General features: G+C 37.4%; 1 protein-coding gene and 1 long non-coding RNA gene across 3 annotated transcripts in view; one reads left to right on the forward strand and one right to left on the reverse strand.

Annotated features, from left to right (window-relative positions):
- The window catches only part of NID1 (nidogen 1), a 60,193-nt gene that overhangs the window by 14,986 nt on the left and 19,249 nt on the right, over window positions 1–25,958 (forward strand). Inside the window, exons 4-10 of the mRNA XM_087718066.1 lie at window positions 603–1,018; window positions 2,465–2,614; window positions 3,156–3,407; window positions 12,700–12,900; window positions 14,946–15,188; window positions 18,598–18,741; window positions 19,873–20,001. Of these exons, the coding sequence (XP_087574192.1) occupies window positions 603–1,018; window positions 2,465–2,614; window positions 3,156–3,407; window positions 12,700–12,900; window positions 14,946–15,188; window positions 18,598–18,741; window positions 19,873–20,001 (1,535 nt within the window). The remainder of the gene's footprint in view (window positions 1–602; window positions 1,019–2,464; window positions 2,615–3,155; window positions 3,408–12,699; window positions 12,901–14,945; window positions 15,189–18,597; window positions 18,742–19,872; window positions 20,002–25,958) is intronic.
- On the reverse strand, window positions 7–24,261 carry LOC148045005 (uncharacterized). 2 transcript variants are annotated; one of them, XR_015696986.1, is made up of 3 exons: window positions 24,124–24,261; window positions 842–1,009; window positions 7–277 (listed from the first exon to the last, which is right to left on the reverse strand). It is a non-coding gene; the product is annotated as an uncharacterized LOC148045005 (long non-coding RNA). The 2 variants fall into 2 exon arrangements; XR_015696985.1 differs by having other exon boundaries at window positions 842–1,028.

Consider the following 25,958-nt stretch of genomic DNA (forward strand, 5'->3'; position numbering starts at 1 on the left):
AGTGTGGACCTTATGCATGTTTATTGGGATAAAAGTTACAAGAGAACAAAATACATTTAGTTAGAAACGTTATATACTACTAAGATTTTTTAAGATAATAAAGCAATGCATAGTTTTTCATTATTCAAAGAGAGAAAGGGTTATAACGTTTCCCAGTTCAAATGCTCATTATCTTTCTGGGAACTTCAGTTGATCTTCCTTAGACAACACCAGTTCCAAGAGACATATAGCAATTGTAAGTTTCCAGATTTTATTCTGCAGCTTGGAAGGCCTGATTCTGAAATAAAAATTTATATTAAACAGAAATGAATTTTCTATCTCTCTAAAATTCAGGTCTATGGTGTGCTCTGTATATTTGTATAAACTGTATGTATATATTTACTTTCTCTAAGGTCCTGAAATATTATTTAGTCTTGTGCAATAATTTTTACACTCAAGCCTTCCCATTTTGTGTTGAAGTTATTGAGGATTATTTTACTCCAGCCATATTTGTAATTTGTGATGTGGAACTTAATTTTTTTAAAATAAAAAACAATACAATGCTTGAGCATGCTTTGGTTGATGTATAGTTAGATATTTTTTGTTTTGGTTTTGGTTTTTAGGGCCAGCAATTTGGGACAACCTGGAGTTTGGGCATTTGAGATTGGTGGCTCAAATGATATCCTATCGGCCGAAGGTACTCCATCTCCTGCCAGTGTAGAATACAGCGACTATGAGCAATTCCAGGAAGTGACTTTAGACCCTTCCATTCTTCAACAAGATCCCATTGAAATAAGCCATCCAGAAGTCTCCTATGATGTTTCTGATAGAGGAGATAATTTTCAGACTGGATACAACTTACCTCAGCCAGTAATAGAAGATGATTTTCAGCTTCCATACCCAACTTTAACTGATCAGCCTCCAGTTAAACTTCCACTCCCAACAGGGAAAAATCCACCTCTACAGTTTCCAATCCACCAATTTCCCAACCAGCATGCTCAGATTATTGAAGTAGAAGAAGATGATGAAACTGGAATTGGTAAGATCACCTAGATAAAATTCTATTGATTATCTTTCATAAATACAGTACTATAGGCTGTTTCATGATATACAAAAGTATTTATTTACAGAGTGTTCATTGTATGATGAACAACAGATAGGAAGAAATCCACCCCCCCACCCCAATAGTTACTAAATATGCATGGGCATAGGAAGTGTTAAATGTCTCACAGCTTATGTCTTCCACTTGCTAACTTTGCATCATATGAAAAAGTCCTCATTTGGGTGTTGTTGATGAACGAAATGTGTCTCCTATGTGAGCTGCCTTTAATATACATTTACTAATTAGGCTAGGAGAGGCAACCTACAGTTCAAAAACTGAATTCTTCCTCCTAAACATTAAGAATGTATGCAATGTTATGTTGCCATCGATTTGCCTCTTGTGGCCCTTAGCTGCCTAAGAAAATAAACCTTCTCCCAACATTGCAAATTCAAAAGTTTTTCTGGGTACAGGGAATGGCTTTGAAGGACAGGATGAAGAACTTCTACCAAGGCAATGATCAGACCTATTTTGAACTCATTCCAAGAAACCAGTTTGAGTTAATATTTCAGAGAGCCCCCCCTCTAGTTCACAAGAATATAAAGTGGAGGAAGAGGAAGCACATTCAGACTTGCAAGATTCTGTTACTAAGGTTGTTTCAATAAAAGTACTCCTGACCTATATGATTTTGGTTTTTTTTAATCTCGTCTATCTTGTAGAGCTTATAAAATCTTTGCAATCCTGGTCTTAGATAGAGAAAATAGCATTGTTAACTAACTGAAGGGAAAGAGCTGGAATATTTAGTAGTGCATTGTAAATAACTTGTATACTTCTTTGTTATCAAAGTCCTTTGAAACAATCCTGACATGAATTGAGGCATATTATACAGATGTAATCTTGTAAAACATATGTCTTCTAATTTTGGATTACTTCTCCATTTCTCAATGGAGGCAATTATGAAGATTAAAATTCATAGTAAAAAATACCAACACCACCTAACAACTCAAAGCATTGGAAAACATTTTTAAAAGCTTGGAGAATGAAAGCTAGAGGCAGCTGCTGAGGGAGGACAGTCTGGGAACAATGCAAAAGAAAGTCTGGTGCCAGGGATAAAAAAAGCATCTTGCTATCAGTAAGTGAAAAATTGTAAAAATTGGATCTTGCCATCAATCTGTTACTTCTGGCTCTACTAGGCTGAATTTCTATTCTGTTTCACAACTGGAAGAGGTTTGGGACTTTGGGTGCCGGAAAACTAAATGTGGCCAATAGTAATTAAGGAGACATTACTTCTACAATAAGAAATATATTCCTATATTACGTGGTTCTGCATTCTGTACATTTTTAGCTAACAAATGGGGAGATTAAAGACATCGTAACTGGCTTAAAATTTGGTGAGCTTAACCAGTCTTCCACATAAAGCATTGTATTTTCCCCCCTTATCTACAGTGTTCCGTTACAATACAGATGTCCAGCAAAGCTGTGCAAACAACCGCCATCAATGTTCAGTTCGTGCTGTTTGCAAAGACTACCCAAGTGGCTTTTGTTGCAGTTGCATTGTTGGCTACAAAGGAAATGGCAGGCAATGTGTAGCTGAAGGTAAATGTTGGTTTCCAAGTTAAATATCTACGGTAAATAATATAGCACAGCATTTTCTGAAGGGTCTTTTCTTTGGCGAATGTAAATATTCTTCTCTATATCCAGTCCAGGATATAGTAGAGAACTCTGAAATACTTAACTTTCTGAAATTATTAAAGAAAATGTTACTAGCTACTACAGGATTTCAAATTAATGCATAATTATTTTTAAAATTGTTAATCTGAAAAAGGGATTAACTCCACATTTTCCTGGTGTTCTTAAAGTTATTATTAAAAGAACACAACTTGCTAGTTGGTTAACAGCAATAGCAATTAGTTGTATATAGACTTATAAACCTTTTCATACTACTTTACAGCACTCTTTAATGTGCTTTACAATGTTTACAATATTTACAATGTCAGCATGTTGCCCCCAACAATCTGTATTCTCATTTTATTGATTTCAGAAGGATGGAAGACTGAGTCAATCTTGAGCCCCATCACATCAACCAAGATCTACAATACTACTACAATACTTACATTTCCCTGTTTTATTTTACTAGGTTCTCCTCAGCGAGTTAATGGAAAAGTCAAAGGACGGATTTTTGTTGGAAACAACCCAGTACCAATTGTATTTGAGAACACTGACCTCCACTCATACGTTGTGATGAACCATGGGCGTGCATACACGGCCATTAGCACAATTCCAGAAACTCTGGGTTTCTCCTTGCTTCCTCTTGCTTCCATTGGGGGTATCATTGGATGGATGTTTGCCGTGGAACAGGAAGGTTACCAAAATGGATTTACTGTTACTGGTAATTTCTAACATTTGTTCTCAAAATTATGTATTATATTTATGTTTTAATATTTGTGAGGATTTCTACATTCCCATTTTCAGAAGAAGACAAGGGGGAAAACCACACCATAATGTACTGTTTTTTATTTCATGAACTATTATTTTCATTATTTCCCCCATCCTATTAATAAAATATTATTATTATTATTATTATTATTATTATTATTATTATTATTATTATTATTATTATTATTATTATTATTATACAATTGTATCACAGCGGCCAGTTGTTTCGCCGGATTTGGCATTGGTTACTAGTCGGGCCCCACCCAGGGGCCTAGGACGTCGTAACGTATTTTCGTAATATGCGTGCAGATCCAAGCAGTGCGGCTTTTTGCATTTGACTGATGGTGATTTTGTCAATTTTTAACTGTTTTAAATGTAATTCCAGTGCTTTTGGAATAGCACCCAGTGTGCCAATTACCACTGGAATTACCACTGCTGGTTTGTGCCATAGTCGTTGAATTTCGATTTTTAAGTCCTGGTATCTTGCGATTTTTTCAAGTTCCTTCTCGGCGACCCTGCTATCACCTGGTATTGCGATGTCTATGATTGTGACCTTATTTTTCTCAACCAGTGTGATGTCTGGTGTATTATGCGCCAGTATTTTGTCGGTTTGTATACGGAAATCCCACAAGATCTTGACCATCTGATTTTCGGTGACTTTTTCAGGCTGATGTTCCCACCAGTTTGTTGCTGTTTTAATATTATAATTTTTGCACAAATTCCAATGGATCATTTGTGCTACTGAATTGTGCCGCAATTTATAATCAGTCTGCGCAATTTTTTTACAGCAGCTGAGTATGTGATCAACAGTTTCATCAGCTTCTTTGCAAAGTCTGCATTTGGCATCATCAGAGGATTTTTCGATTTTGGCCTTAATGGCATTTGTGCGGATAGCTTGTTCTTGCGCAGCCAGGATTAGTGACTCTGTTTCTTTCTTTAATGTACCTGTTTTTAACCGTAACCAAGTTTGTTCACTGTCCACTTTATCTTTTATTTTTTCCAGAAATTGACCATGCAGTGCTTTGTTCTGCCAACTCTCCATTCTTGATTTTATCACATCTTTTCTGTATTCTTGTTTTGTCTGTTGGGCCTTCAGTAGATTTTTGTTCTTTACTTCGATTAATAGATGTTCTTGACTTTCTTTTAAATAATCAGCCAGTGCATGTTTTTCCTCTTCAACTGTTTGCTTCACTTGTAATAATCCTCTGCCACCTGATTTTCGGGGCAGATATAGTCTATCAGTATCACCACGTGGATGTAAACTGTAGTGCATTGTCATTAGTTTCCTGGTTTTTCGGTCCAAAAGGTCCAAATCAGCTTGTGTCCAGTTAACTATGCCAGCTGTGTATCTTATAACTGGTATTGCCCAGGTATTTATGGCCTTGATTGTATTTCCACCATTCAATTTAGATTTCAAAATTTTCCTAACTCTGTTGGTGTACTCTCGCCTGACAATAGTTTTTACTTCTCCATGCTTGATGTTATCCAACTGCAGAATGCCTAAGTATTTGTAGGCTTCATTTTCTTTGCATTTAATTAGTTGGCCATTGGGCATTTCAATTCCCTCAGATGCAGTGATTTTGCCCCTTTTTATGGATACAGTGGCGCATTTTTCCATGCCAAACTGCATTGAAATATCGGTGCTGAATACTCGGACTGTATTTGTCAATGATTGGATTTCTATTTCTGACTTTCCATAGAGTTTCAAATCATCCATATATAGTAAATGCGAAGTTTTTTCAGCTTTTTTGGCTGTTTGGTAGCCTAATTTCATTTTTTTTAAGATTACTGATAGTGGGATCATTGCGATGATGAAGAGAAGAGGTGAAAGTGAATCACCCTGGAAAATTCCTCGCTTGATATTAACCATTCCGTAGCTCTCATTCCCTACTGCCAACTCAGTTCTCCATTGTTTCATTGCCTTTTCAGTAAAGGATGTAATATTTTTGCTAATGCCAGTTGTTTCTAAGCATTTTATGATCCAACTATGTGGCAGTGAGTCAAATGCCTTTTTGTAATCAATCCAGACCATATTCAAGTTCGTTTTTCTGTTCTTACAATTTTCTAATATCATTTTATCAATTAGAAGCTGATCTTTTGTGCCCCTGCTCCTTCTTTTGTTGCCTTTTTGCTCTACTGGCAAGATGTTGTTTGTTTCCAAATAATCCATCATGTTATCTGCAATAATGCCTGTGAGTAATTTGAAGGTTGTTGGCAAGCATGTTATTGGTCTGTAGTTTTCAAGTGTTCCTTTAGTTGTATCTTTCTGAATCAAGTATGTTTTTCCAGTTGTCAACCATTCATCAATTTGGCTCTTTTGTAAAATTTCATTCAGTTGCCTGGCCAATATTGCATGTAAACTGGTCAGATATTTGAGCCAGAAACCATGTAATTGGTCCTTTCCAGGTGATGTCCAATTCTTTACCTTTTTAACTCGATTTTTGATCATCTCAGTTGTTATTTCTAATACTTGCATTTGTTTGTTGCCAATGCTTTTCTCAAAGTCATGTATCCACTTTGCTTCCTTGTTGTAGTCCTTTGCATTTTCCCACAATTCTTTCCAGAATTCAACTGTGGCCTGCTTTTCTGGTTTTTCACTTTTGGTGTCACCATTCACATTAAGACTTTGATAAAAACGCCGTTGGTCTGATCGAAATTGCTGATTTTGTTTATATTGGATGATTCGTGCCTCATATCTTTCAATTTTTCTAGCTGTTGCTGTTATCTGCTGTTTTACAATCTCTACAGCTTCATTGATGTTTCTTGTATCCAATCTATATCTTCTGATTAGCCGATCTATGATTTTGTTGTTTTTAAGCCGTTGCTCATGCATGTTCTTTAAGTTACTAGCATCTGCCCTTAATTTTTTGATTTTTTGTTCTAGACGGATTTTCCACTTTGGCTTTGATGCTTTTTCTGTTGTGTGACTAGGTACTTTAATTTTAATGCCTAGTTCATTAGTGACTATTACAGCTGCGCTGTACATTAACTGGTTTGTTTCCAAGATGGATCCCGGTTCAATTGTTGAAAACACTGCATTAACCATTTTCATGATAGGGGCCAAAATTTTCTTAGGCACAGTTTTTAGTGATGGTAAACGTTGCCTTTCCTCATTAAGCAGAAAATGCTCCATGATCTTATCCTTCAATTCTTTTTGTTTTTGAGTTAGTTCATCAGTTGGTTCAGTGATAACTGGTTCTAGTGGTGGTGATGTTATTTCCTCCCCGAGAGCTTCTTCTGGGAGTTCTACTATAGTGTCTTTAGTTGTGTCTTGAATATCAGTTATTTCCGCTTGTGATATTGTTTTTTGGGTTTTGCAATTTGCCTGAATTTCCTCATGTTCAACTTCACTAAACACTTTATTCCGTATAATAAATCGCCTTTGATCTGCTAGTCGTTGTTCACTAACATTTGAATCTGGATATTGTTGTTTCCATAATTCATACATTCGCTTTAAATATCCTCTTTTTTCTGGCTCTGAGTTGTAGTAACAGGCCATTATGGCACGGTTTTCATCTGCACTATATTTTTGTCGTTTTGTTGGCTGGTCCACTTGTAGCCCACTTGTCGACGGATGTCCAGGGACCCCAACATCCGCCGCGGCCCTTGTTAACCCGCGCGACGACCGATGCGGTATGGAATTCTTATTCGTTTTTTTCACCATATTGTATGGGTTGGCGGGGTTTTTTTTACGGGACCAGATGCCAACCTGATCCCAACCTTCCTCCTTTCTCATCCGGGCTTGGGACCGGCAACGGCGGAGTTGTTGTTGTTGTTGTTGTTGTTATTATTATTATTATTATTATTATTATTATTATTATTATTATTATTATACAATTGTATCACAGCGGCCAGTTGTTTCGCCGGATTTGGCATTGGTTACTAGTCGGGCCCCACCCAGGGGCCTAGGACGTCGTAACGTATTTTCGTAATATGCGTGCAGATCCAAGCAGTGCGGCTTTTTGCATTTGACTGATGGTGATTTTGTCAATTTTTAACTGTTTTAAATGTAATTCCAGTGCTTTTGGAATAGCACCCAGTGTGCCAATTACCACTGGAATTACCACTGCTGGTTTGTGCCATAGTCGTTGAATTTTGATTTTTAAGTCCTGGTATCTTGCGATTTTTTCATGTTCCTTCTTGGCGACCCTGCTATCACCTGGTATTGCGATGTCTATGATTGTGACCTTATTTTTCTCAACCAGTGTGATGTCTGGTGTATTATGCGCCAGTATTTTGTCGGTTTGTATACGGAAATCCCACAAGATCTTGACCATCTGATTTTCGGTGACTTTTTCAGGCTGATGTTCCCACCAGTTTGTTGCTGTTTTGATATTATAATTTTTGCACAAATTCCAATGGATCATTTGTGCTACTGAATTGTGCCGCAATTTATAATCAGTCTGCGTGATTTTTTTACAGCAGCTGAGTATGTGATCAACAGTTTCATCAGCTTCTTTGCAAAGTCTGCATTTGGCATCATCAGAGGATTTTTCGATTTTGGCCTTAATGGCATTTGTGCGGATAGCTTGTTCTTGCGCAGCCAGGATTAGTGACTCTGTTTCTTTCTTTAATGTACCTGTTGTTAATCATAACCAAGTTTGTTCACTGTCCACTTTATCTTTTATTTTTTCCAGAAATTGGCCATGCAGTGCTTTGTTCTGCCAACTCTCCATTCTTGATTTTATCACATCTTTTCTGTATTCTTGTTTCGTCTGTTGGGCCTTCAGTAGATTTTTGTTCTTTACTTCGATTAATAGATGTTCTTGATTTTCTTTTAAATAATCAGCCAGTCCATGTTTTTCTTCTTCAACTGTTTGCTTCACTTGTAATAATCCTCTGCCACCTGATTTTCGGGGCAGATATAGTCTATCAGTATCACCACGTGGATGTAAACTGTAGTGCATTGTCATTAGTTTCCTGGTTTTTCGGTCCAAAAGGTCCAAATCAGCTTGTGTCCAGTTAACTATACCAGCTGTGTATCTTATAACTGGTATTGCCCAGGTATTTATGGCCTTGATTGTATTTCCACCATTCAATTTGGGGGAAATACAATTATTATTATTATTATTATTATTATTATTATTATTATTATTGTTATACAATTGTATCACAGCGGCCAGTTGTTTCGCCGGATTTGGCATTGGTTACTAGTCGGGCCCCACCCAGGGGCCTAGGACGTCGTAACGTATTTTCGTAATATGCGTGCAGATCCAAGCAGTGCGGCTTTTTGCATTTGACTGATGGTGATTTTGTCAATTTTTAACTGTTTTAAATGTAATTCCAGTGCTTTTGGAATAGCACCCAGTGTGCCAATTACCACTGGAATTACGACTGCTGGTTTGTGCCATAGTCGTTGAATTTCGATTTTTAAGTCCTGGTATTTTGCGATTTTTTCATGTTCCTTCTCGGCGACCCTGCTATCACCTGGTATTGCGATGTCTATGATTGTGACCTTATTTTTCTCAACCAGTGTGATGTCTGGTGTATTATGCGCCAGTATTTTGTCTGTTTGTATGCGAAAATCCCACAAGATCTTGACCATCTGATTTTCGGTGACTTTTTCAGGCTGATGTTCCCACCAGTTTGTTGCTGTTTTAATATTATAATTTTTGCACAAATTCCAATGGATCATTTGTGCTACTGAATTGTGCCGCAATTTATAATCAGTCTGCGCGATTTTTTACAGCAGCTGAGTATGTGATCAACAGTTTCATCAGCTTCTTTGCAAAGTCTGCATTTGGCATCATCAGAGGATTTTTCGATTTTGGCCTTAATGGCATTTGTTCTTGCACAGCCAGGATTAATGACTCTGTTTCTTTCTTTAATGTACCTGTTGTTAACCATAACCAAGTTTGTTCACTGTCCACTTTATCTTTTATTTTTTCCAGAAATTGGTCATGCAGTGCTTTGTTCTGCCAACTCTCCATTCTTGATTTTATCACATCTTTTCTGTATTCTTGTTTCATCTGTTGGGCTTTCAGTAGTTTTTTGTTCTTTACTTTGATTAATAGATGTTCTTGACATTCTTTTAAATAATCAGCCAGTGCATGTTTTTCTTCTTCAACTGTTTGCTTCACTTGTAATAATCCTCTGCCACTGATTTTCGGGGCAGGTACAGTCTATCAGTATCACCACGTGGATGTAATCTTTAGTGCATTGTCATTAGTTTCCTGGTTTTTCGGTCCAAAATGTCCAAATCAGCTTGTGTCCAGTTAACTATACCAGCTGTGTATCTTATAACTGGTATTGCCCAGGTATTTATGCCCTTGATTGTATTTCCACCATTCAATTTAGATTTCAAAATTTTCCTAACTCTGTTGGTGTACTCTCGCCTGACAACAGCTTTTAAAACTGTTAAAACCTCCAAAACTGCAGAATGCCTAAGTATTTGTAGGCTTTATTTCTGCTGCATTTAATTAGTTGGCCACTGGGCATTTCAATTCCCTCACATGCAGTGATTTTGCCTCTTTTTATGGATACAGTGGCACATTTTTCCATGCCAAACTGCATTGAAATATCGGTGCTGAATACTCGGACTGTGTTTGTCAATGATTGGATTTCTATTTCTGACTTTCCATAGAGTTTCAAATCATCCATATATAGTAAATGCGAATTTTTTTCAGCTTCTTTGGCTGTTTGGTAGCCTAATTTCAATTTTTTTAAGATTACTGATAGTGGGATCATTGCGATGATGAAGAGAAGAGGTGAAAGTGAATCACCCTGGAAAATTCCTCGCTTGATATTAACCATTCCGCAGATCTCATTCCCTACTGCTAACTCAGTTCTCCATTGTTTCATCGCCTTTTCAGTAAAGGATGAAATATTTTTGCTAATGCCAGTTGTTTCTAAGCATTTTATGATCCAACTATGTGGCAATGAGTCAAATGCCTTTTTGTAATCAATCCAGACCATATTCAAGTTCGTTTTTCTGTTCTTACAATTTTCTAATATCATTTTATCAATTAGGAGCTGATCTTTTGTGCCCCTGCTCCTTCTTTTGTTGCCTTTTTGCTCTACTGGCAAGATGTTGTTTGTTTCCAAATAATCCATCATGTTATCTGCAATAATGCCTGTGAGTAATTTGAAGGTTGTTGGCAAGCATGTTATTGGTCTGTAGTTTTCAGGTGTTCCTTTAGTTGTATCTTTCTGAATCAAGTATGTTTTTCCAGTTGTCAACCATTCATCAATTTGGCTCTTTTGTAAAATTTCATTCAGTTGCCTGGCCAATATTGCATGTAAACTGGTCAGATATTTGAGCCAGAACCATGTAATTGGTCCTTTCCAGGTGATGTCCAATTCTTTACCCTTTTAACTCGATTTTTGACCATCTCAGTTGTTATTTCTAATACTTGCATTTGTTTGTTGCCAATGCTTTTCTTAAAGTCATGTATCCACTTTGCTTCCTTGTTGTAGTCCTTTGCATTTTCCCACAATTCTTTCCAGAATTCAACTGTGGCCTGTTTTTATGGTTTTTCACTTTTGGTGTCACCATTCACATTAAGACTTTGATAAAAACGCTGTTGGTCTGATCGAAATTGCTGATTTTGTTTATATTGGATGATTCGTGCCTCATATCTTTCAATTTTTCTAGCTGTTGCTGTTATCTGCTGTTTTACAATCTCTACAGCTTCATTGATGTTTCTTGTATCCAATCTATATCTTCTGATTAGCCGATCTATGATTTTGTTGTTTTTGAGCCGTTGCTCATGCATGTTCTTTAAGTTACTAGCATCTGCCCTTAATTTTTTGATTTTTTGTTCTAAACGGATTTTCCACTTTGGCTTTGATGCTTTTTCTGTTGTGTGATTAGGTACTTTAATTTTAATGCCTAGTTCATTAGTGACTATTACAGCTGCGCTGTACATTAACTGGTTTGTTTCCAAGATGGATCCCGGTTCAATTGTTGAAAACACTGCATTAACCATTTTCATGATAGGGGCCAAAATTTTCTTAGGCACAGTTTTTAGTGATGGTAAACGTTGCCTTTCCTCATTAAGCAGAAAATGCTCCATGATCTTATCCTTCAATTCTTTTTGTTTTTGAGTTAGTTCATCAGTTGGTTCAGTGATAACTGGTTCTAGTGGTGGTGATGTTATTTCCTCCCCGAGAGCTTCTTCTGGGAGTTCTACTATAATGTCTTTAGTTGTGTCTTGAATATCAGTTATTTCTGCTTGTGATATTGTTTTTTGGGTTTTGCAATTTGCCTGAATTTCCTCATGTTCAACTTCACTAAACACTTTATTCCGTATAATAAATCACCTTTGATCTGCTAGTCGTTGTTCACTAACATTTGAATCTGGATATTGTTGTTTCCATAATTCATACATTCGCTTTAAATAGCTTCTTTTTTCTGGCTCTGAGTTGTAGTAACAGGCCATTATGGCACGGTTTTCATCTGCACTATATTTTTGTCGTTTTGTTGGCTGGTCCACTTGTAGCCCACTTGTCGACGGATGTCTAGGGACCCCAACATCCGCCGCGGCCCTTGTTAACCATTATTATTATTATTATTATTATTATTATTATTATTATTATCATCATCATCATCATCATCATCATCATCATCATCATCATCATCATCATATACTAAAAAAAAATCATAAAATACAAAAACTTTTTTAAAAAAGTTAAACAACTGTAGAAAAATAAAGAAAGAAAAATACTGTCAGTAGTAACAGGCCTCTTGGGTGAAGCCCAAAAACATCAGGAGCACTACTTAAACCCTATCAGACTGACAAAATCACTATCAGTCAATTGCAAAAGACAGCTTTACTTTGAAACAGCTTACAGCCTGTGATGAATACCTTTAATAGCAACATTTGCCTATTCCAGGTCTTTGGGAAGGACTCAATAGGTGGATAAAATGCCAAATCCAGCCTAAACACCTGGTTGACTGTGTAACAAGCCATTATAATAATAATAATAAAAATCAAGGAGACACAAAAAATAGAAAGTGAGAATGCAGGTTCCAAAAATGAGCAAGAAAAATTGTTAGGTTGTGTAGGCAGAATCTAATTCCATAATCATATTAAAACATGATTTGTTAAATTTTCTTAGAATTCAGACATATAAACTGTAGCTTGTTAACAAAATCACAGTTAGTGGTGTATATACATAATACTAAACCAAAAGCAAACAATCCACTTAAAGTTTAGCTGATTAGGTGAACCAAGACTAATATTTTAACACAGAGGGTGGCTTTTTCAACAGATAAATAAAACATAATGTAATTTATCTTCTAGGTGGTGAGTTTACAAGGCAAGCAGAAGTTACATTCCTCAGCAACAACGAAAAGCTGATCATTAAGCAGAAGTTCAGTGGGATTGATGAACATGGGCATCTTACAATCAGCACGCAACTTGAAGGCAAAGTACCTGAGATCCCATTCGGCTCATCCGTCCAGATAGAACCTTACACTGAGTTATATCACTCTTCTAGTTCGGGTAAGTTAAATACATTTGCAGGAAAGCTTGCAGCCAAATCTATTAATGCAGGATGAAATCATCTATTCAGTCCCTGGTCTCTCCAGGCTGGAACTCTTTTTAACCATAGGAGGTATATCACACCATTTATGAAACTAATTGACATTAAGGACCAGAACCCAAATCAACATATGCAATATACAGGTATTCAAAGCTACTGGTAACTTCTCAGCCCTTCAACGCAGCTCTTTCAGCTTGTCCCCCAGGAAACAACTTAAGGACTATTGAAGAAAGGAGATAACTGAGATTGATTAATGGCAACCATTTTTAATCCAAAGATTTTCCTAACTAGTCAGGCATTTACTAGTTTCAGAATTCTTGGCAAAGTTGTTGGATTGGGGGTTGCTGAGAGAAAAGGAGGTCCGTTCTGCTAACTCTGTTAAACATGTACTTTGTTCCATTGTTTCCCCCCATATATATATATGTATTGTATCTTCAGGCTAGCACAATGCATCATGTATAATTATATCATTGGTATCATGTATCTATTTTAGCAAGACACTGAAGTTGTCTAATTTATTGCTGTATTTTAGCCAACAAATTACCGTTATATTTGGTAACAAAAAGTCTGATCAAAATGATTAGTTTCCAGCCATATGCTCAAAATAAGGGATTATCTTGACTGAAAATTTTGAGGGACATGCTAAGGACTACACTCCACAAATACAGTTTATTTTGACAGAGTTTGTATTTAATAATTCCCCCTCTCTCTCATGAACTCTTTCAATTTGTTTGGCAATTTTTGTAGAGATTATAAAAACTTCAATAGAAGCTTTGGGAGAGCCACATTTTTTTTATTTCCCCAATTTATATTGCAGGGAACTTTATGTGATCATTTATAATTACCTATAAAAAGATACTTCACATTATTCTTACTATATTTAAATGTAAACATCCATTGTGTGGAACATGCTTTACTGAAAAGACTTTGCCTGACAAACCTTTCTGTTATGAAATTGTTCAGTACTCAAGTCTTATCAATTTGTACTCAAATAACTGAGGATGTGACCAAATGTGGGCTGCAAGACTTCAGATGACCACTAGGTGACAGCAGAGTGTTGAGTTCTCTGTGCCTCTTAGCTGACAGCTAGTAATTGTCCAGATTTTTGTAGTCTAGATCTGTAAGACCTATGATCAATTGATTAACTATTCAGTGTTGTTTACCATTTCATAGATTTTAAGAGCTTGCTCTCAAAATCATCCATTTGTTTGATGGATGGAATTTAAGATTGCAAAACAAGACATGGTACAAAAATTGAATTGTGTGATACAATGGGAAATATTTCTGCTTTATTATGAAACCTGATGGGAAAAATGGATCATTTTAGGAAGATTCTACTGAAGTCCACACAAAGATGCTGAGATTGGGAAACACTTGTCTCAGGAGATCTGCTGCTTTTCTTTAGCCCAGTTCAACATTTTGAACAAGTCAGCTGAGGTCTTTAGTTGCGCAATATAAAAAGTTTACATTTTTGCAACATTGCAAAATTAACGTCTTTAGTTGAATAAAAGTGAAATGAATATAAATTAAACACAAGCTGATTGATATTGTTGAGACTTAGCTTAAACTATTGCGTAAAGATATTAAAAAGATAAAATAAACATTAGCCTTTTATAAAGGAATGAATTGGAAAATACCTCTCTCACACACACACACCGGCACAATTCATAGTGGAGAAAGAAACAGTGAAACAAATTTATATTTGTTCACATTCCTCCTCCTGTCAGTGTGAAAAGCTGTTCTGAAGAAGCAAAATAGCTCTAAAACAGCATGAAATATGACGAAAGAGTGCAGAGGCATGAGAAAATAAATAAGTCCTCCACCCCATTTCCTCTGCCAGTAGGAAGAAGATATCTTTCAGAGTCTTGTGTGAATAAGTTATCAAGAGTCAGCCCCATCGTTGTAGAGCTAGATTGTTTGTCATATTTTAATATTGTTATGTTAAATGAAATATATTCAAGTGTGGCTAATTTTTATTAATATGAATTTATTTCATATATTTCAGTTATCACATCCTCTTCTACCAGAGAGTATACTGTGACGGAACCAGAAAGAAATGGAGTATCACCAACATACACAGTTTCTTATCAATGGCGACAAACTATTTCGTTTGATGAATGCATCCATGATGATTCCCATCATTCTGGTTCAGCTACTCAGCAGCTATCAGTGGACAGTGTCTTTGTCTTATATAACAAAGAGGAGCAGATTTTGCGATATGCAATGAGCAATTCAATTGGCCCAATTGGTACGTTCAGTTGACAATTAGCCTGGTTTACTTCCACTGCCTTTGCATAGAAGCCTGTCTTTGATTTTATATTTGTGGGTTTTCAGATGCAACAGTCCATATAAAAGAGCCATTCTCTTTGCTAGTCCACCATCCTGCTTCCCACAGAGTCAAATCAAACATCTCTAGGATGTAATAACTGAAGGCAACAGTCAGCCTCCTGCTGTTCATTTCTAAAATTAGTTTCTGACATATTGCCTTTGATCCTAGAAGTTCCATTAACAATTCTATTCTTTATGAGTTTTACAAATCTTTGCTTAAAGTAACTTAAGCTAGTGACCATCACTGTATAGTGTGCCAAAAAAAATTCCATACATATTTTAGTGAAGAAATACTTTCTTGTGCCTGCCTTGAACTACCTGTGCCATCCAGTATCAATGAAAGACCCTGAGTGCTAGTATATGAGAAAAAAGAATTCACTATCCATCCGCCATATATAAATTCATAAATTGTTGTTATTTGCTCCTTTAGTGATATTTTTGCTAGTTAGAAAACCCAAACATTCAACCTTTCTTCAAAAGGAGAATGTTTTTTTCTTCTGCTCTTTGATATTCACTGCAAAATGGGTTGATTCGTGAACAGCGCTATTTATCTTCTAAGAGCAGACATAAAAGCAATTTGTTTTTTAAAGGACCTATTACACTGACAATAATACAAACCTATATATAGCTATTCTAAAGTAAGTTTCAGTGATTTCAGTAAGGCTTATTTCCATGTAAGTGCATATGGATTGGTTCCTTAAATGAGAAATACTTTACTGTTTGGGTATAGCTAAAGAATATTTTCTTTCTGAATATTCTCTATCTGATTTGTTAACATTCTATCATGAAATTTCATAAGTAAGATAACTCATTTGTTAGATGTCTGTGCTTAAGATCACATATGAAGTCATTGCAACTCTCTGGGTTGAGTTTCAGGATGTTGCCTCTGGGGATGTGGACAAGGCTATGCGAGCTGTAAGTTCCTCCACCTGTATACTGGACCCGTGTCCCTCTTGGCTGACTGCCAACAGCAGAGAGGTGACACGAGGCTGGATCCAGGCGGTTGTCACCGCCTCTCTTCGGGAGGGACACCTCCCCACCGCACTTAAGGCGGCGGTGGTGAGGCCCCTCCTGAAGAAACCGTCCTTGGATCCAGCAGTTCTTAACAACTATCGTCCAGTCTCCAACCTCCCCTTTCTGGGGAAGGTTGTTGAAAAGGTGGTGGCCTTACAGCTTCAGCGTACCTTGGAGGAAGCTAACTATCTTGACCCCTTCCAGTCTGGCTTCAGGCCCGGTTACAGCACTGAAACCGCTTTGGTCGCATTGACCGATGATCTCTGGAGAGCCAGAGATGGAGGCTATGCGGCCATCCTGGTTCTCCTTGACCTCTCAGCGGCTTTCGATACCATCGACCATGGTATCCTTCTGCGACGACTGCGGGAGGTGGGGGTGGGCGGCACTGTTTTACAGTGGTTCTCCTCCTACCTCTCGGACAGGTCGCAGTCGGTGTTGGTGGGGAGGGAGAGATCGTCCCCGAGGCCCCTAACCTATGGGGTGCCGCAGGGTTCGGTTCTGTCCCCCCTGCTATTTAACATATACATGAAACCGCTGGGCGAGATCATTCGGAGGCACGGGATTAAGTACCATCAATATGCGGACGATACGCAGTTGTATCTGTCCGCCCCGTGCCAACTCAATGAAGCGGTGGACGTGATGAACCGGGGCCTTGAGGCTGTTAAAGACTGGATGAGAGCTAACAAACTGGTACTCAACCCGGAAAAGACCGAGTGGCTGTTGTGTTTTCCTCCCAAAAATTTGGTTAACGTTCCATCAATCAGGCTGGGGGGGCAAAATTTATTCCCCTCAGATAGGGTCCGCAACTTGGGAGTCCTCCTGGATCCACAGCTGAGTTTTGACCACCATCTGTCGGCTGTGACCAGGGGGGCATTTGCCCAGGTTCGCCTGGTGCGCCAGTTGCGGCCCTACCTGAACCGGGAGGCTCTCACAACAGTCACTCGAGCCCTTGTGATCTCTAGGCTGGAATACTGCAATGTGCTCTACATGGGGCTGCCCTTGAAGAGCATCCGGCGACTTCAGCTAGTCCAGAACGCGGCCGCGCGAGTGATCATGGGCGCACCACGGTTCGCCCATATAACACCAATCCTCCGTGAGCTGCGCTGGCTACCTGTTGATCGTCGGGTGCACTTCAAGGTCTTACTTACCACCTATAAAGCGCTCCATGGTAGTGGATCTGACTATTTGAGAGACCGCCTCCTGCCAATTACCTCCCTGCGTCCCATCAGATCGCACAGAGTAGGCCTCCTCCGAATTCCATCCGCCAGTCAGTGCCGACTGGCGACTACGCGGAGGAGAGCCTTCTCAGTTGCAGCTCCGACATTATGGAACAACCTCCCCGTGGAGATCCGTACCCTCACCACAGTCCAGGCCTTCCGCACAGCCCTCAAGAACTGGCTATCCCGTCAGGCCTGGGGATAGGATTACTCTCACCCCGCCCGAATGTTGAGTGAATGTTGTGTTTTTATGACCAATTTCCTTTAATCACGATTTTTTTTTCTTTTTAAGTTTTGTCTTGCACCCCCTTCCCTTTATTGCTGTAAGCCGCCCTGAGTCCCCTCAGGGAAAAGGGCGGCATATAAATTTGCAATAAAACATAAACAAAACAAAACAATTTGACTATAATGATATATTATTAAAATGATTGCATTTTAAAATGATTAAAATTGTTCAGAAGCCAAGCTGAGTTATGACTAGAAGATAGATAGATAGATAGATGGATGGATGGATGGATGGATGGATGGATGGATGGATGGATGGATGGATGGATGGATAGATAGATAGATAGATAGATAGATAGATAGATAGATAGATAGATAGATAGATAGATAGATAGAATTCTAAAAGCTGGATTTGATAAACCATCCATAAGGGATAGGTAACAAAATTGGTCTGCAGAAAAGCTGAGTAGAAATGTAGCATGCTGTTTGTGAATACATCTATAATTCATTCTATTATGTCATAGTTATTATTTATTAAACTAATATTTATACTTATTCTGAATTTAGAGAAATGCTTAGAGTTTCTATATTAGAAATAATATATGGGCCTAGAAGAACTTAATTCTTCTTGGTTCTTGTTTATTACCTTTAAGATACATTTCCATAGTTTGCCTTAACCTTTACAAACATGAGGAGTATACACATTTTTGCTGAGCATTTAAAAGCTATGCTGTCCAGATTTTACACCCTTTGGCATCTTATAGACCTGGAAACTATTCAATGTTAAATCACTTTTTCAAGAGCACAAATATAGAAAGATTATTATTTTTCAGATAATCTTCTTTAAAAGTAACTTCTATGGTCTCTTGGCAGATGGTTCGGGTGATGTAAGCCACAATCCTTGTTACACAGGCACCCATGGCTGTGACATTAATGCAGTTTGTCGTCCAGGAACAGGCAATCAGTTTACCTGTGAATGTTCAGTGGGGTTCCGGGGAGATGGACGGACATGTTATGGTAAGAATTTTATTTTTAATAGGACTTATGTAAAATCAATGTGATTCTTCATCACTGTATTCACTTTCAGAATCTATGTTTTGCTGTTTGCTATTTGTTATAAACTTGCTATACATGACAAATTCTGGTATATTTTCTCCTTGTATATGTGTGCCAACAGAAAGTCACCTGATTTCCTCAACAGAAATAGCAATATGGTCAAATTGTACTCTATACAATGTCTTTTTAAGCATTTACAGCTTATCCTGGAGCCCTGCAAATTAGGGCAGAACTATATGTGAAGTATACATATAGAAGTTATTTGTATAATCTGACCTGTTTCTGCTAGGACTTTTTTTTTTAAAAAAAGACCCAGATTGGGAATGTAGAGCCAAGGAAGAATTTTTAATCCTTTGTTCCGACTGAAAATCGTCTTTTGCCCATAGCTATAAGGAATGCAATCCAAATGGGAGCCACAGTAAAAATGCTGAAGATAAAACTCAATTCCTACCTATCATCTAAAAAATGGGGTGGGGTGGGGTGGGGTAGGGGGAAACCCGAGTGAATCCATATAATTAATATTGTCTTGACTTTTGCTTGTGGTTTCTCAGGACCAAACTAAAGGAGATTAGCTTTCTTGGGAGGTTGTGTATCAGAGCTGAAGGGTGGCAGTACAGAATTGCTGCTGTTGTGCTTGAGTTATGTTTAGAATTTTTCATCCTGACTACACAGCCACCTGAAGATAACTTTGAACAGCATGGTGGCTAGGAAAAAAAGGATGGATTAGCCATATCCCTCCACAATTTATTCATCTTCTGCAAGGCTGCAATCTTCTGAGGTACCTTGGGTTTAAAAATAAATACCCATCTCCTTTGTGCACACCTTGTCATGATATTAAATTACTGTGCTGTAAGAATCAGATGGAATAAAAACACACTGGTATCCCAATCTGACAAAATCAGATACTACATTCTTCATCACTTACGTTTTGACAAGTCATGTGGCTGGTGCTTCTAATCTCTGTTGGAACAGGTTTGCTTGGAAAACAGAGATGGCCTTTCAGCTGAACTAAAGCTAAACACAGATATGCTATGCTCTTCCTTTAAAGATTTGTGAGTGCCAGTTGTATAATAATGTTGCTTTTTTACACAGATGTAAATGAATGCCAGGAGCAGCCAACAGTGTGTGGCAGTAATGCTGTATGTAATAATCAGCCTGGGACTTTCCGATGTGAATGTTTAGAGGGTTATCAGTTTTCAGATGATGGGCGAACATGCACAGGTAAGTTTATTTCAAAACCTCCTTTGTTGTTTTGGGAAATCCAGACTATCTTAAGAAAGTACTACAGGTAGTCCATGACTTACAACCATTAGTTTAATGACTGTTTGAAGTTATGATGCCTTAGAAAAAGGGACTAATGACTTGAAGTTGCATTTATGATGCTCATGGTCACATAATTGCAATTCAGACATTTGGCAACTGGTTGCAGCATCCGGTGATCATATAAATCTGATTTGCAAACTTTTTGCCGATTTTCAGCCAAAAAAAACCCCAACCACCCACTGGGAAAACTGGATTCACTTAATGACTACCTGATTCATGCAAAACAACTGTTGTAAAAATTGAAGTAAAATTGGGTTCAACTTGACGTACAACAGAAACTCTGGTCCCAATTGTAGTCATTTGGCATTTACAACAGTAGCAATCACTTTAACTCTCCCCCGCACCCTCCATTTCTGCCCCTTTGGCCACCAGGGACTCTGCTGCTGCCTAATTCTGCCACCCCAGCTGACCTTCAGCATCTTCTTCCACTGTTGACGAAGTGTGCTTGCGAGGTTTAGGCAGGGCCAGCAGCTACTTCAGCCAGAGGCTCCCCCAATGAGAGGAAAAAGATACCGAAGGTCAGCTGGAAGTGGTAGGTGATGGCAGGGATAGATAGTGGAGTATAGGTTGACCAAAAGGGCAGAAGAGGATAGATATGGGAGATGGGGGACTTGAAGTGGAGGGGAATACTACAGAGTAGGAGAAGCATGAGGTCCTCACCTAACAACGGTGTATATCTATGGAGGTCCTCAGTCATCCAGGGGTCATAGGTTGTCCCAAAGGTGTTTTTTCAAGAGGCACAGGGCTTTCTGGTTTTTCTTTGAAGATGTTTAGCTTCTTATCCAAAAATCTGAGAGCTGAAGAAACTTCTTGGATGAGAAGCGAAACGTCTTCAAAGAAAAAACAGAAAGTCCAGTTGCCTCTTTAAAAAGCACCTTTGGGACTAACAACGGTGTGCAATCCCAGCCTATTGCCCACAACAGAGACTAGTGGAATAGCTGTTGCTAGGCAGTGCAATCATGTGACATGTTGCTTAATGTCCACTTTGCTTAGCAATGAAAAGTTTAGTTCCTATTAGGGTCATTAAGTGAGTACTACCTATACAATAAAAGTAGCCCTCACCTCTATGGCATTGGTTTCTTAATCTGGTGTACCTTATACCTTTCATGATACAATTTCCATCCTTCCACAATCCCATTTAAACAGGTAGATAAGGGGCAGAAACTGTATTGCAAAACATTTTATTACAGTTATATCCCCCTTGTTCCTCTTATGGATGACTATAGCCTTTGTTCTGCTGTCATTTATGTGTAAAAATACCCTCATTCTGCTATGTGGTTCTGGGTCATTCTGGTAGTGCTAGAGAGGATGAGGACATTTGGCAAAGAGCACCTGAGAGTTTTTTACAGCTAAATAATAAAAAATGGAAAGTGCTCAATCAACAAATGCATGTAAAAAAGTAGAGCCAAAAGTGTGTTCCCTTTTTGATTTTTTTCAGTAGGGAAAGTTAATACAGCCTTGAATTTCTTAGCTAATAACATCTTTTCTATCATGGATCCCTAACCCTAGCCCTAGTAGAGATACATCCAGATGTGATCCCAGCAGAATCTGTTGTGAAGTGTCCTTTTAACCTTCACTGAATAAATCATTTGCTATATTAAATGTGTCCTAATGAAGTGTATTGAGCAAAGAAGAGACATAAAACTGTGGCTAAGTTAAGACTAAACTTTTCATAAAGGGAGACTGGATAGTTTATAGTGAAGGTATGTAATGTGATAAGGTTTCTAAAGTTTTAGTCTGATAAAAATTTTATTGTCTGCCAAGCAGCTGTATTAAACATTTCCTTTCTTATATTTTAGTAGCTTCAACATCTGTTTGGAAGGAAGTTTAGTGCTTGGCTGTAGCTAGGCATGTCTTTAATTATTATTTTTTCTTTCTCCCTGTCAAATGCAATTGTTTAGTTAACAGTATCTCTAGTAAAGGGAAAGGAAGTAAAAAAAATATCCTCTGAAATCTGGAGATTGTTTGGGGATTTAGTGCAGACTATATTGAGCTAGATGCAGTATAAAACAATTTGTATTTTACATATGCATAGTCCTTGACTTAAAGATCTTAAGTAAGCCCGGAATTACAGTCATAAGTCATTGCAATTGTTAAGTAAGTCTCTAATTGGCCTTGCCTGATTTTACAACCTTTTTCAGAGTGGCTGTTAAGTGAATCCATTTTATCCAATGACAGTGTTTTTTGCCAAAAACTGGGAATAAACACTGGGAACTAGCAAAAAATGTAGGAGGATATTTTCCAGTGACCATGGGATGATCCAAACAGCGATAAAAATGAACTGGTTGCCCAGTGCCCAAAATGCAATCATGTGATTGGTGTCTGCAGATGTCAACATTTCAAAATTGGGTTGTAAGAATCCATTATAACTTTGAACAATTGCTAAGTGGCCAGTCATAAATTGAGGACTGCCTGTATATGTTTAAGGAGGTAGAAAGGTATATAACATCCTAGACATTCTGCCTCGTTTATGCCTCGCAGGACACCGAACAATTTAGGTCTTAAAATGGCTCAACTTTTGTTATTATTGTTATTTGAGGAGCAACAAATAACTGTAATGGTTTTAAAAATACCTCTTGTAAATCAAGTGTTTTATACTGTCATACCCAAGTCAGCAGGACAAGATCAAGAATTACACAAACTTCAATCAGGAATTTTAGTATAGGAATTAGGAATTTGATACAGAATCCTAGGAATGCAATAGGAACTTCCAGTCCTCTTCTACTACTAAGGTAGAAGGTAACACTATTTGTTAAGATAAATCCTGTCTTTTGAATGTTTTGAATCTTTCCTTCCTGTATTCTGGACTGAACTGTCGTTAATTAGATAAAACTCTATTACAATGCATTATCTATTAGTTACTGATGTCCAGCATTCCTCCCACTTCTTACTTATCCTCTTCACTCCCTTCACACATAGTTTTTCCCTTTTCTTGTAAAGTTGATTTGGATTGTTCCCAGAGTTCTCTAAGGAAAAAATTGTTTTTAGTTTTTCCAGCAGTTATATCAGAAAAGTATGAACTCAAAACTGAACAGTCAAAAGATAAGATCAGTATAATGAATAGATCTGCTATCCTTAGCTTACGCAAAAGTGATTCTGAGCAGCTGCGTCAAATAATGAAAAAACCAAAGAGGGAGAAAATATTTGAAGAGGAAACGATCCAAGTACCCATCAAAAGATGCTATTGTTATAGTCAGGGAAGAGAAAGAAGATGAAAGTTGTACAAAGACTGAATGTAGCATTTTAAAGTGTAAACAAGAAAGCAAAAGGAAATATGTCTCAGTTAAGAACTCAAACGAATAAAAGAAAATAGCTAAAGAGGTAGAAAGCTGTCTTATTAAAAAACCAAAAGAAAATGTACAACTAAGATAGGTTTATTAAAGCAAAAGCACAGAAGAAATGATAGAGGCAAATGAATGCAAAAAAAGACAATACTGAAGCCATTTAGAAATAGTTTTATCGAATGACAAAAACATTTCAGACAGTGTGAGAATTCAGAACCTATTCTCTACAAAGTGACTTAATCTACCTACTATCATATAGGCAATCCCATGGTGCAAGTGAAAATGCCCATTGAACTGTTTAAAGCTACAAGAGAAAAGGCAGTTAAAATACTGTGTCAAAAGATTTCAGAAAAAACTGCATCTGAGGTTGAAAGTAAGAAGGTGCAAGAGAATGTGCAAATTAGATTTTTTTTACAATATAGAATTCTTTATTGGCCAAGTGTGATTGGACACACAAGGAGTTTTTCTCCAGTGCATAAGCTCTCAATGTTTATACAAGCACCTTTTTGCTCAAGATCTTAAAAGGGGAAATAGAACCATATGTAGAGCCATTTACCTCTGACCTCAGATGGGATAGTAAAAATAAAACATAATAGAGAATATAAGTGAAATAATGATTTAATCTTTATACTTTGCAACAATAAAGAATGAGATTATTGATACAGCATCCCAAAGTAAAGTGAGATTAATTATGAGAAGATACAAAAGTTAATTTTAAAAAAGCAAAAAAACCCACCTCTGAATAGTTGATGTAGTGGTTTTTGAGTAGTAAAGAAGGAAGATGGATGCCTTTGAATTATGTCATTGAAATTGCTACAATTGGCTACAAAAAGTAGCTAATCGAATGGTCTTGGGCTAAATAAAGACTGACTGCTTCAAGCAGAAATTCACAAACTTTGGGAGTATGATTTGAGCTGATTGACATAACAAACTTTTATGTTTGTCCAAGTTGAGGGAAGTAGAGGAAAAGAATCACACTGGATTAAAGGATGAGGAATCGAGATCCCCAGATGACCTTGGAAACACTATGTGTTATAACTCAGTACAAGTGGAGATTGCATCATTTGTCCATCTAGTCACCAGGGATCAGGCCCAATAGATATATAGCTCTGAAGGAAAGGAAAATAGTTTGATATGTTTTGCAATATTGTGTAGGAAACTCAGACAATTATATATGGAGAATATGTCAGATTTTACTAGAAGTCATGGAGAATTGCAGGAGAGAAATCTGTGTTATATGCACTATATATTTTTCTTGTGAATAGCCAACATTGGACATAGCCTAATTTGTTGCCAGTGTCATACAAAATATTTTGGAAATAATAATTGATTAATTAATAAATAAATTAATTATAGAATATATTTATGTGATTACTTAATTATTTTAAATGGAAAATTGTTTTCATAGTAGAAAAATTTAAGTGAGGTTCAATGTGCTTTTGGATACTTTACAGTATGGATGAAGACTTTCAGAGTTTAAAAAGAATGTTAATGTTTTAGAGACAATTTAATTCCCAAATGACTTCACTTAGTGATGACTATTCAGTTTGGAAATGTTCTGTATTTGTTTAAAATTCATTAATCTGCCAAAAATTTTATATCCCACTGAGTTTCAGCTATAGTCAATTGCCAAATTGTAATTCTGGGTCATCGGTGGCTTAAACTTTCGTAAGATAGTAAATCGTTCTTTGTATAAGCAACAAGGGTTTGCAAAGAACCCTTTCATGGTTTTATTGTTTCTCCACATGGAGACATTGCTACCCAGCAATTATGTAAAAAAAGTCCTGCATTGAGGTTTTGATTATGTATTGAATTATACATAGTTGATTAATTTCCAGGATCTTAATGTTGCACGCAATACCACAGAAGTTCCAAAACATATTCCACTCTGTAGCTGCTGTCACAAAATATATTTGAGCAAAAATAGGTTATAAAATTGTGCTATATTCTATGTACAGATCTATTTGTCTGTCTTCCCCAAATGCAAAACAGAAACTGGTGGTAAACTCTACTGGAAAGGTTTTGAGTAAAAGCTTGTGTTTGTGTGTGTGTGTGTGTGTGTGCGTGTGCGTGCGCGCGCACGTGCACGCACGCACACTTTTCCCCCATTCATTTTCAAGCAGAAATAGAATACTGTCTGAAAAATCATGTCTAGATGTCATGGGAAAAGGAAGGTGGGAGAGATAATTTAGAAAGTAAGGTGAACAATTCCTCATAACACATTATGAATGGCAAACGTTCGATTCTCTGAGGTCTCCTAGCCCTGTTAATAACAAATTAGCAGACTAGAAGTATGGGCAAACAAAGTTTGCCATGCTTCTTTTTTGCCTACATCTGGAGATTGCCATTTTGACTAATGTCTCAAACAGCAAAATGTATGGAATTGTGTTGAATTGTAACAGGAAGGAAACATCAAGTAAATTTGTATAACATAATGAACTAAATGATGGAAAAAGCTACCATGAATGTGAGAATCTGTGCTTGAGAAAAAGCAGAATGCAGGAAAGGGTTTGGTGAAAATAAGCAATTAAACCAAAAGATGACTCTAGCATCTATATATAAACTGCAAGA

This window comes from Thamnophis sirtalis, unplaced genomic scaffold, assembly GCF_051295495.1.
Source record: "Thamnophis sirtalis isolate CommonGarterSnake01/CBP01778 unplaced genomic scaffold, rThaSir2_p1.2 scaffold_6, whole genome shotgun sequence".
Classification (NCBI taxonomy): domain Eukaryota; kingdom Metazoa; phylum Chordata; class Lepidosauria; order Squamata; family Natricidae; genus Thamnophis; species Thamnophis sirtalis.